This window comes from Pseudorca crassidens, chromosome 18 (genome assembly GCF_039906515.1).
Source record: "Pseudorca crassidens isolate mPseCra1 chromosome 18, mPseCra1.hap1, whole genome shotgun sequence".
NCBI classification, from domain to species: Eukaryota; Metazoa; Chordata; class Mammalia; order Artiodactyla; family Delphinidae; genus Pseudorca; species Pseudorca crassidens.
The window spans coordinates 59,898,747-59,910,909 of record NC_090313.1 but is presented as its reverse complement, the minus strand read 5'-3'; the positions used below and the strand labels follow the sequence as shown (position 1 = coordinate 59,910,909).

The 12,163-nt window shown below is 44.8% G+C and overlaps 1 protein-coding gene across 6 annotated transcripts in view; it reads left to right on the top strand.

Moving 5' to 3' along the window:
* The window catches only part of RUBCNL (rubicon like autophagy enhancer), a 59,258-nt gene that overhangs the window by 21,212 nt on the left and 25,883 nt on the right, over nt 1–12,163 (top strand). Inside the window, exon 1 of one of the 6 annotated variants that reach the window (XM_067712882.1) lies at nt 8,149–9,148. The exons of 4 other annotated variants lie outside the window; for them this stretch is intronic. In XM_067712882.1, the coding sequence (XP_067568983.1) occupies nt 9,054–9,148 (95 nt within the window). In that variant the 5' untranslated portion in view covers nt 8,149–9,053. Of the gene's footprint in view, nt 1–8,148; nt 11,385–12,163 lie in introns of those variants that run through there. One more of the 6 variants, XM_067712878.1, reaches the window with a different exon arrangement.

Genomic DNA, 12,163 nt, shown 5'->3' with positions numbered 1-12,163 from the left:
TCCCTCTTTCGGCCGCTTGGGGGCGCAGTGACCGCGCAACGCGGCTCGGAGCCGCGCCAGAGACGAGACGGCGCGCGGCGCCCACATGGTTTTCCGCCGCTTGGCTGAGCCAGGCGGGGCCGGGGACGCGAGAGCTGCGGGAGGTGCGGGGAGAGGGGGAGGGACGCCAGATAGGCGAGCACAGAGCGGAGACTCGGGGGACCCCAAGGTAGGTCAGGGCAGTGCCGAGTCCCGCCCTCCCCGCCCCGCCCCCGGGAGAAGGTAGGAGGGGGCATCTGGGTAAGGGTGGCGGATTTTTGTGGAGTTGCCTTGCAGGGGGTGGGGGTGGGGACGACCCTGTGCTCGGCTTGGGTCCGAGGGGCGCAGGAGTCGGATCACCAGGCACTTTTGCGCAGGGCGACTCTCAGTAAGCGCGAACCCTGCGCCCTGCGTGGTCCCGGACGCTGGGCTCCGGACTCGGTGGCTTTTCCCGGTTCCACAAAAAGCGCCCACACAGCAGGCGAAGGTCTGCGGAGCAGCACCCGCCTAACACGCCCAAACCTGGTGGCAAGCAACTTTTGGCTGCTTAACTGAACTACGTTAGAGTGCGAAAGCGCCGCGCAAGGTTTCGTCCGGGCGCCAGGTGTGACATCCACCTGCTGAGATTGCAGCGGGGATAGCGCATGCTGCGTTTCACCCTCACCCCGCCTGCCCGTGGCCGCGCGGGAGGTTTGCTACCGACCTCCTGCGAAATTGATGCTGTCGGCTTGGAGAAGGTGGAACACCTTCAGAAGAGGGGTCCTTTAGCCTTAATGGGAACGAAGACTCAAAGGAAAGGGGATATTCAAGAGCTGCCCTGTGTTATGCCAGTGCAATTTGGAAGGATCTTTAAATTGAAGATGTGCAGGCAAAGAGCAAAGGACTGAGGGTCGGCAGACTTGGGTTTCTTAGACCCTGTCCTGAGGCCGAATAGCAGAGGTCTCAGCAAGTCAGGAAACCTCTTTGAACTTCAGTGTGAGAAGCGTGGGGATGGTTCCTGCCCCACCTCACTGGGTGGTTTGGAAGAGAATTGGAAGGAGGGTGGTATTTTGAAAAGTATAAAGTGTGGTTTGTACAAATTAAGCATTGCTGCCCACACCTTTTTCCTGGACACCGACGGAACCTTGCTCATAGCCGAGTTAAGGCAGGAACTTCGCGGCAGTGCGGGCCTTTTCCTTGTTACCTGTCAGAGGGGCGAGATGCGTCTGTTTCTCAATCTCTTGTTGCAGTTCCTCTTCACGGCACAGCCGTCGTGAAACTGCCCAGCACAGTGTGACATCAGGGGAAGGAACTTTGCCTTGTTCATCAGCTCCTTTAGGGCGGGTACAAAGCGGGGGAGGTGCTCGGAGTGTGCACAAAAGTTGAAAGTCTTTGTTGCAGCGGCTGGGGGGTCAGATTTGATCGCACGTGTTCTTCAGGAGAACAGGTTTAGCTCCGAAAACATTGTTGGCTTTCTGAAGTCGGAGTTCTTGTTTTCTGACGCGGGGAAAATTCTGTCAGAGCCAAGGATAGACATCCAAGAGTAAGCATTTTAATTCGAATGCTTTTAGAGGAAGCTAGGTGAAGAGCTCCGGAAATGTTTCCCACACAAATCATAGCACATATTAGTAAGGACAAGTTAGAAGAGTTTCTCTTATTACCAAATTTAGATTCATATATCTAATACTGAAAGGAGAGATTCGCATGGTTGGTTGTGTTACTGTTAAAATTTAAGCAGTCCATTTGAGATAAGCGTGTCCAGCCCTTCCAGAGGCTATAAAAGTGAGCAGTGCTAGAGCCTGTGTGTCATATTTTATCTTTTCATGATACCAAACAAGACCTCTGACTGGCTTTTCCATTTTAACTAAAAGGAGTTGAAAGATGACTCATTTAAGAGCTTGGGAAATAAAACTAGATTGTCTAGGGGCTTCCCTGGTGGCGCAGTGGTTAAGAATCCGCCTGCCAATGCAGGGGACACGGGTTCGAGCCCTGGTCCGGGAGGATCCCACATGCCGCGGAGCAACTAAGCCCGTGCGCTACAACTACTGAGCCTGCGCTCTAGAGCCCGCGAGCCACAACTACTGAGACCCATGTGCCACAACTACTGAAGCCCGTGCGCCTAGAGCCTGTGCTCCGCAACAAGAGAAACCACCGCAATGAGGAGCCTGCGCCCCGCAACAAAGAGTAGCCCCCGCTCACCGCAACTAGAGAAAGCCCGCGTGCAGCAGCGAAGACCCAATGCAGCCAAAAATTAAATAAATGAATAAATAAATAAGTTTATAAAAAAACTAGATTGTCTAATACTTCATAAAATAACACAAAGGATGATAATAAAGCTAACTTTTATAGACTATTGTATGCCAGACTCTGATATGCATGTTACAATCCATTTAGTTCTCACAAAAGTCTGTAAAGAAACTGAAGCACAGAGATGTTGAGTGCCTTGCCCAAGGTCACACAGCTAGTAGTGGAGAATTTCTCTCAGATTGGCATAACAATTACATTTGATTGGTACTCTTGTGTTTGTTTCTTAACTTCTGCGCTGGGTTTTCTCCCACACATACAGGTGGTCAGGAGTGAGACTAAGGGCTCTGGAGCAGGGATTCAGGACCCTGAGCTTGCTGCCAAGTTGCTGTGTGGTCTTTACTTCTTTTTTCTGAGCCTCGGTTTTCTCATCCACAAAATAGTGATAATAATTCCATATTGAGCGAATGCTTTATTTCTCACGTGAACATGGAGCGTGAACTGTGAAAGAAATACTTCTCAGCACGTAAAGGAAAGTTTCAGAGTCAAAGTGTTTTTGTCATCGGTTAACAGTAGGCTGGCAGGTGGCAAATGAGTAGAAGCTGGAAGAGACTACACACAATGTGATTTACCCAACAATTATGTTTGAAATTTGTTTTAAAAAATTCTTGAGTTCTGTTTGTGGATCCTTAGCATTACGTTTATTAAAAGAGATAAATGCAGATTAGACCTCAGAGTTTTTCTGGCAAGTAACATTGAATAACACTATTCAGTAATCACAGCCAGCACGTGCTTTTCTCTGGTTGCGTTCAGGTGATGAAAATTGGAGGGTGGAGGGTTGGTTTGTTTGTTTGTTTTTTAATCCTTACATTCTACATCCTTTTATTCCAACAAGCTATAGTGGGTCAGAGAACAACCGAGTCCTGAAAATATATGTAAGTTACTTCCCTATCCTCTCTTTCTTTGTTTGGAAATTGTTCTTAGAAGACAGCTTTTGGGACAGCCAGTTTAAATCTGGTGGGTGAGGAAACTTGAACTTCCGTATATGCTTATATTAAGGGTATTTTAAACAGTACGGTTCAGTTGTCAAATCATTTGAACTGTCCTGTGACCTATGTAAGATCTTTTTGGGGGGAGGTTCTCACTCTTAATTTAGACTGTGGTCTTGTTGGAGATTTGGGCTGAGGGAGGTAACCGTGTCAGTGTTACTGATGTGGCCAGGCTCACAGCAGCCGGTCCGCGCCTGGTGAATTTTGATGATCTGGAGTGATGTTTGGATCCGTGCTATTTAAAGGTCTTCCCTTCACCCCTGTGCTGTTGTAGGTAAGAATGTGGATTTGCAGTGAGACTGCCTGGCTGGGAAACTGGCTCCATTGACTAACCGTGCCTCAATTTCTCATCTGTAAAATAAAGACAGTGTTGTCATATCTACCTCATAGGTTGTTAGGAGGATCAGGGGTGTGTGTGTGTGTGTGTGTGTGTGTGTGTGTGTGTGTGTGTGTGTGTGTGTGTAGAAAGCCTAGAACAGTGTCAGGCACATGGTAAATGCCATCTAAGTGTTAGTAATGAACTGATGATGATGAGTGCTATGGAAAAAGAAACAGGGCAGGTACTTCCCTGGTGGTTCAGTGGTTAAGACTCCACGCTTCCACTGCATGGAGCATGGGTTCAATCCCTGGTCAGGGAACTAAGATCCCGCATGCTGTGCAGTGTGGCAAAAAAAAAAAAATGGCAGTAAATGGGGATAGGGTATACTTGTAGGGATGCAGTTTTTAACAGGTTGATAGGGAAATTCTCAACCCAAAGGTAAATTTGAGTAAGACTGGGGGGGTAGGAGGGTGTAGGGGTGTAAAGGGATATAGTGGTGTAAGGTTGCAGAGGGGTATAGAGGTGTAGGGGTACAGAGGTAAATAAGGGGGTCAGAGAGGTAACTTAGGGACACAGACAGATATAGCACATGTTGAAGGTTTTTTTTTTAACTTGGGAATTTTCTTATGGAAAATTTCAACCATTAAGTAGAGAGAACAGTCTATGTGCCCTTCTCCCACCTTCAACAATGATCAAAATGGCCAATTGTGTTTCATCCATATCCCCCCACTGGCACTGTTTTATTTTAAAGCAAATTCAAGAAATTCTATCAATTATTTCTAAATCCTTCTGTATATATTTCTAAAAGATAGGCACTTAACCAAACATGACCATGATACTTAATCTCTTTGACTTTGTTTTCCCATCTCTAAATTGGGACCAGCAGAACCTCCCCTGCAGAGCTTGTGTAAAGATAAGGGTGGACGCTTGGAGCCCTCAGTGTAGACAATCGGTTCCCCATTATTCAGCCATCATGCTGATGGTATTGTCCTTACTCTCCCTTGGGTTTTTTTTCCTACATAGTTCAGTCATGGCATTTTCACTTCTACTTACTCTCTCCCTTCTCCATGCCTACTTTAGGCACATTTATTCCGTACTCCCTTTATCTACTCTCTTTTTCCCCTTTTAGCTTTCAGTGCTTTTGTTCTCAGCCTGACTTACAGCTTGTGCTCCTTTGATCCCTGTGGCACACGAAATACCAGGGCTCTGTAGTCTTCTCAGACCTTTTTGAAGGGAGATGCGTACTTGGCCCATTTCATTTTTTCAACAGCATTATTGAGATTGAGATAGAATTGACATAACATAGAATTCACCCAATTAAAGTGTACAATCCAGTGGTTTTAGTGTCTTCGCAGGTATGTGCCAGGATTCCCACAGTTGGTTTGAGAACATTTAGAACCTCAAAAAGTTACCTTTGACCTGTTACCCCCTATCTTCCCATCCCCCAAAGCAACTGCTAATCCGCTTTCTGTCCTATGGATTTGCCTATCTGGACATTTCATTCATTCATAAATAAATAAATACATAAGAAATATTTTTGTCACTGGCTTCTTTCACTTAGTAGGATGTTTTCAGGGCTCATCCATGCTGTAGCATGCATTAGTACTTCCCTTCTTAGGATGGCTGAATAATTTTACATTATATGGCTGTCGTGTACTTTGTTTATCCATTTTTCCGTCGATGAACATTTGGGTTGTTTCCACTTTTTAGCTATTATGAATAATACTGCCATTAACATTCATGTAGGTATAGAAACATCAAATCACTGTTTTGTAACGGGAACTAACATAGTGTTGTAGGTCAATTATACTTCAAAAACAAACAAATTTATAGAGAAAGAGATCAGACTTGTGGTTGCCAGTGATGAGGTTGGAGGGGGAGGGGAGGGGGATTGGATGAAGCTAGTCAAAAGGTACAAACTTCCAGCTATAACACAAATAAGTGCTAGCGATGTAATGTACAACATGATTATAATAGAATTAACACGTCTGTATGTTATACATGAACATTGTTAAGAGAGGAAATTCGAAGAGTTCTCATCAGAAGAAAAAACGTTTTTTTCTATTTCTTTGATTTTGTACCTATACGAGAGGATGGATGTTCCCTAAACATACTGTGATCATTGCTTCACAGTGTATGTAAATCAAATCATTATGCTGTAAACCTTAAGCTTATACAGGGCTGTGTGTCAATTACATCTCGATTTTTAAAATTCACGTAGAAGTTTTTGTGGTAACATATACTTTCATTTCTCTTGGGTATATAGCCAGGAGCGGAATTGCTTGTTCAAATGGTAACTGGATGTTGAACCATCTGAGGAACTGTCAGACTGTTTTCTTTCAATAATATAGCTCCCCAGTTTATTTTGCCCAAATATGGGAATCTAGCTATCTTTCAAGTGCAGGTACCCACCCTTACTTTGGGTAAATTTTTGTATTAATATTTTTCTAAGCCTTATTTAGTTATCTAATTATATTCATGTATAAGCCTTTTTGTTATTGATGTTTTTTGTTGTTTCTTTTTTTAAAATTATATTTTGGCTGCGTTGGATCTTCGCTGCTGCGCGCGGGCTTCCTCTAGTTGCGGCGAGAAGGGGCTACTCTTTGTTACAGTGCGTGGGCTTCTCAATGCAGTGGCTTCTCTTGTTGCAGAGCACGGGCTCTAGGTGCGTGGGCTTCAGTAGTTGTGGTGCACGGGCTCAGTAGTTGTGGCTTGCGGACTCTAGAGCACAGGCTCAGTAGTTGTGGTGCATGGCCTCAGTTGCTCAGTGGCACATGGGATCTTCCAGGACCACGGCTTGACCGCCTGTCCCCTGCATTGGCGGAAGGATTCTTAACCACTGCGCCACCAGGGAAGCCCCTGTTATTGATTTTTGAGTAAAGCATTACTTGAGCAGTGGTCCCCAAAGTGGAAGTTATGTACCTTTAGGGTACAAGATGATTCATTGGAAAACAAGAACAAAATGCTGTGTTCTTGCATCTTTTCAATGATGCTTTATAATTATACAATGTATTAGAATATCTATGTATATGTAAGGTTTATAAGTAAATAGTCCTATATTGGAGATGTAAATGCAAAGGTTTTTTTTTTTCCAAGCAGGAAGTCATATAAAGTTCTGGGGACAACTGTTCTAAAGGCATAGGATCAAATATATGGAGCTGTGTGGTTATTAATCCCATGCTTTGTGACAGTTTTGATGGGGACATTCTTAAAATTACTTTGCTAAAGAAATTGAAAATATCCTGCTAATTTCAGCCCAAAGGGAACATGTAAATACCAGTGGAAGGAGCTTTGGATCAGGTGTTGGACTTATTTCTATTCTACTTCTGCTGATTACTAATGGTGAGACTTTGGGCAAGTCCCCTAAAGGTCTGCATTTCAGTTCCCAAATTGGCCTAATAACACGCGAAATATCATAAATTTTCATTGTGCAGAACGAGAGTGGTAAGTATGACAGATGCAGTGACCACAGAAAGTTAGTCATCTGCGCATCTTGTGCAACCCTGCAGTTTTCTTAGGCAAATATCTGGGTTTCCTTGAACTTTTACCTGGCTGGGTCTTCCCCTTCCCACCCCACCCTGCTTTCTGTCCTTCCTCTGTGTTCTTCTGACAACAGACCTTCAAAATGAAGGGTCATTGCCAAAGGTTGACCTGGACGGAGAGGAGTCCTGTGATGCCACCAGCCACCATTGCGGTGTGGCACTGTTTCCTTCCTGGTGCTTTTCGTATGAGAACACAGCGTTCAGCACATGTGCAGTGAAGGTGCAGCTGTTTCAAAACTGCAGTTTACTCTGATTCCTGGCCACTGTCAGGGAAGCTATGGAGTTGCATTATTGGGCATCTTAAAGGTTTCTGTGTGATCCGTGATCGCTTGAGTCTGTAGACATCCTTGGGGGATATTAGCCTTTGCTTAAAGTCAAAGCATGAAGGGAATAGATACAGAAAGATGGGAAGAGGTCCTGGGAACTGTGTTAACCAAAGAGCTCACATGCTGTGGTTAAAGGTCATTTCATTCTCTGCTTGCTTTTGTCTCTCACCTGGCATATGCTCAGTAAGACACCATGAAACTGAGAGAAATGAATTTGACCTTTCACCCTCAACTCTCGTTTGTGATTTCTCTAGCACCCTTTATTCTAAGGAAATGGTTGGCAAGTGTTTTAGGTCGTGATCTCCAGTTTCTTCTACAGGGTGACGTCTGTTCTTGACTTCCTTTCTTGGGCAACAGAAATAACCAATATAACAACACTTAGGTACTGTTGGTTAGTTTGTTCATTCTTTTATTCATATACTCAATATATTTATTGAGTACCTATGATATGCCCCTGTTCTAGATACTAGGGACAGATCATTGAAGAAAATTAAAAGTTTTTAAAATGCCCTCAAAGATTTTACATTCTAGTGGGTGTTAGTCACTGAGGTTAAATGAAATGAGGGGTTGTGCTGAGGAGTAAGGAGAGAAAGATAGTTGCGAAGGGGGAGAGGAACTACGGGGGAGGGGCAGTTGCCATTATTTTTAGGGTGACCAGGGAGGCCTCACAGAGAAGGTCACATTTAAGACGAGTCTTTGATGCTCCCAGTTATGTATTTAGGTACTAGTGCGGAGGCAGAGAAAATCCTAAATCCTAAACCTGACATGCTTGCTCCTAGCCCTGGAGTACCTTTAAGATTCTTAGGGGTATTAGGAGCTAAAGCCGTCTCCTCGCTACCGTCAAAATGCTGGCTGCTTAAGGTCTGCAAGACTTTTGTCTTGCAGGTCTCTATAGAGGTTCACGGTGAGTCATCCGCCCGTCTTGCAAAGGTTGCATCTTTGCAGCGGCCACTGTACCTCAGCAGTAGCCCTAGTCATGCAGTCATTCTCAATGGGACCAATGACTCCAGTGCTCAGGGACCTTCCAGAATGACTTGGGGTGTTGCGAGTCGAGTCCTGGAGTCTTTCCTTTGTCTAGGACCTTTGCTGCTGCACATGTGTTAACTAGTAATCTGTGTTTACGTTCAGTAGGAAAATCTCAATAGAACTGACAGTAAGCTTCGCAACTGGCTTTCTCTTCCTTTGAAATGTGTTTGGAAATTGATTTTATCTTTGCGCCCCAGCATCTCTGATTCAAGGGAGCTCATTTGTGACAGCGGGAAGGACTTTGAGAAGATGCCAAGCATTCCCTAGATCCATGTTACCTGCTGTCAGTCAGTGCCTGAAATTTATGAATGTGTTTAGTCCCTGTCTCCCCTCCACCAGAATGTAAGCTACTGGAGGTCAGGAAACTTATTTCAGTCACCACTGTTACCCCAGTGCTACCAGAACAAAAACACTGCCAGTCATGTAATAGACGCTCAATGAATATTGGTTTAATTGAATAACAGACTAGAAGCAATGTGGCAATAAGCAACACAACCAGCAACAATATCTTGGTATCTCCTGATTTATCTGCTGCCCCAAAGATCAAGAAATGGAGATGATCTTTCATCTCCAGGGCCTGGACTTTATCTCCAGTCATTGCTCTCTCCTCTGTGTCAGTCTGCATGTCAGAGAAACGCACGCTTCCTAATGAGTGTCCAACCTGGCTTGTCATCCTTTCTCTGCCACTACCCAGCTGTGACCTTAGATATGGCTTTGACTTTCTGTGGGCCTATTCCAGCTCTACAATGTTCTTATTCTATAACCTGGCAAAACCAGCACCTGCCGGCTATTTGTGTGAAGCAAGAACATCTTTCTAGAAGGAAGTAGAACAAGCACCTGCTTATGAAAATTACTTTTTATAAGGAAGTCTGTTTTTGCTCAGTGCAGTTGATTCCATATCTGGGAGGCTCAAAAATAACATCATTCTCTTGAATTGTTAACTTTAAACTGTTTATAAAAACACAGGTATCACTACTGCTTACCATTTGTTTGAGGTTGTGTGTTTTTCATATGATTTCATATCTGTAATCATCTCTCACACACAAAACCAGATATGATGTGCAGAAAATTGAGAATAAAACATGACTGACATAGCTTCATTCTCTTGGAAATAGTGAGATTATCATGGGCTATGGACTCAGAACTAAAATTGGCACTAGTGAAAGAAAAGATCTAGTAAAAGAAAGTCAATCAAAAGCAACATGATTGAAGATGTTCATTGCTGTATATTTTATAATAGTGAAAAACTGAAAAGTTTCATCAATAGGAGTCTGGCTAAGAACTTATGATACATTTGTACCATAAAAAGTGGTAAAATAGTTAAGGTAAAGAATATACACCCTCAATGGGACTTCCCTGGTGGCGCAGTGGTTAAGAATCTGCCTGCAGTGCAGGGGACATGGGTTCGAACCCTGGTCCGGGAAGATCCCACATGCCGCAGAGCAACTAAGCCTGTCCGCCACAACTACTGAGCCTGTGCTCTAGAGCCCGTGAGCCACAACTACTGAGCCTGCACTCTAGAGCTCACGAGCCACAACTACTGAGCCTGTGTGCTGCAACTACTGAAGCCTGCATGCCTAGAGCCCGTGCTCCGCAACAAGAGAAGCCACCTCCCACGCACCGCAACGAAGAGTAGCCTCCGCTTGCTACAAATAGAGAAAGCCCTCACGCAGCAATGAAGACCCAGCACAGCCATAAATAATTTAAAAAAAAGAATATATACCCTCAAGACATGTTGATGAGAGAAAAAGAAGGTATGTTTAGAGTGCGTTTAGTATGATCTTGTGTGTATATAAAAAAGAAAATAAGACATATCTTCTGATCTGACATATGTATGTTAACTCATAGAAAAAGGTCTGGATGGAATAAAATGGTTGACGATGTTATTTCTGGGAAAGAAGTAGGATTGGTGGGGGCTTGGTGCAGTGACATTGCTTCACTTTTTACTCCAGGCTTCTGTGTTTTTGGCATTTTATAAAACCATAGTCATGAGTGGGGTTTTTGGTAATTATAACACTCGAAATTACTGGAGAGGAAAAGATGTGCGACAAAGAGAAATTGGGGCACAAAGTGAGATTTGAGGTCGGGAGAAGGAAGATGAAACGCTTCAGGTAGTGAGCGCTGGCCGTTCTCACCAAATCCTGTGATATTTTGTGACTGGTGAGTTGGAGCTTGTGCCGTGTTCTGAGGATGATAGATATACATAGATGTCCTACATCACTCCAAAAACTATGACCTGCAATGGAGGACCCACAAATCAAGAAAACCCAGTTTCCACATTACCTTCTTTTGGTCTCTTTGTAAGCATTGGGTGAGAAAAATTTTGTATCTTTAGGAAACATTGATTCACTTCCATCCCTGGATGAGTAAATCTGCTACCATAATAGAGCAGTTGTATCGACCACAGACGTCTTTCCTCTACCCGTGACTTTATTTCCACTTTGTTGGATTTATTCATTCAGTCTGTAACTTTTATTGAGCCCCCATCTGCCACTCTTAGACAAGGCCGCTGCTCTCCCGGAGCTTCTAGTCAGGGGGCTGGACAGAGATGACAGGAAGTATCAGGAAGTGAGAAATACTGTGATGAAAATTAAGCAAAGTGATGTGAGAAGGCATAACCAGGAAACTACGTTAAGAGAGGTAGTTAGGAAAGACTCCTTTGAGGAAGTCATTCATAAACCCAGGCACGCATAAGAAAGGAAGGAGCCAGATGTGTGATCATTTGAGGGAAGAGTCGTCCAAGCAGAGAGATTACAACGGGGCCCAGAGAGTGGGCAAGAGCGTGTGGGACTCAAGAGTTTGCTGCGTGGTTGGGACTTCCGGAGGTTGGACAGGCGAGAGAGGTCTGCAGGACAGGATCATGTCATGACTGGAGGACAAGGTAAGGATTTTGGATTTTATTCCAGATTTGATGGGAAGCTATGGGGGTGGTCGATTAAGGGAATGATTTAGGTTTATAAAAGCTATCTCTGAATAACTTGATTATAAATAGGTGAGAGTGGAAGCACAGAGACCGTTGGGAAGATGGCGGGAGATCCAGTGGGAGAAGATGCTGACTTACACTAGGGTGGTGGCTGTAGATATAAGCTTGCTGGTAGGTTAAAGATGGAGAGCCTGGGAAGGTAGGGTCAGTACTGACTCCTACATTCGGGGCTTCAGCAACTAGGGGGTTGCTAAGATGGGGAAAACCAGGCAGGAGCAGATTTGGGGGGGGGGAAATCAGTGTCTATTTTGAATATATCAGGTTGTGATGCCTTCTTGACAAACGTCAAATAAGCAGTAAGATACGCTAGCCCAGAGTTCAGGGGAGGTCAGGAATAGAGATCCATGTGGGAGCCGCCTATATATACTGATGGTGTTTAAAGCCCTGGAACTTTGTTGGTTTTTTTTTTGCGATATGCGGGCCTCTCACTGCTGTGGCCTCTCCCGCTGCGGAGCACAGGCTCCGGACGCGCAGGCTCACGGGCCCAGCCGCTCCGCTGCATGTGGGATCTTCCCCGACCGGGGCACGAACCTGTGTCCTCTGCATCGGCAGGCGGACTCTCATCCACTGCGCCACCAGGGAAGCCCAAAACCCTGGAACGTTATGAGGACCAAAGTCGGAGGCTCAGGGCAGTGTGCCCATGGATTTCACCCTTCCTTTAGGGTCACTGCCCAAGT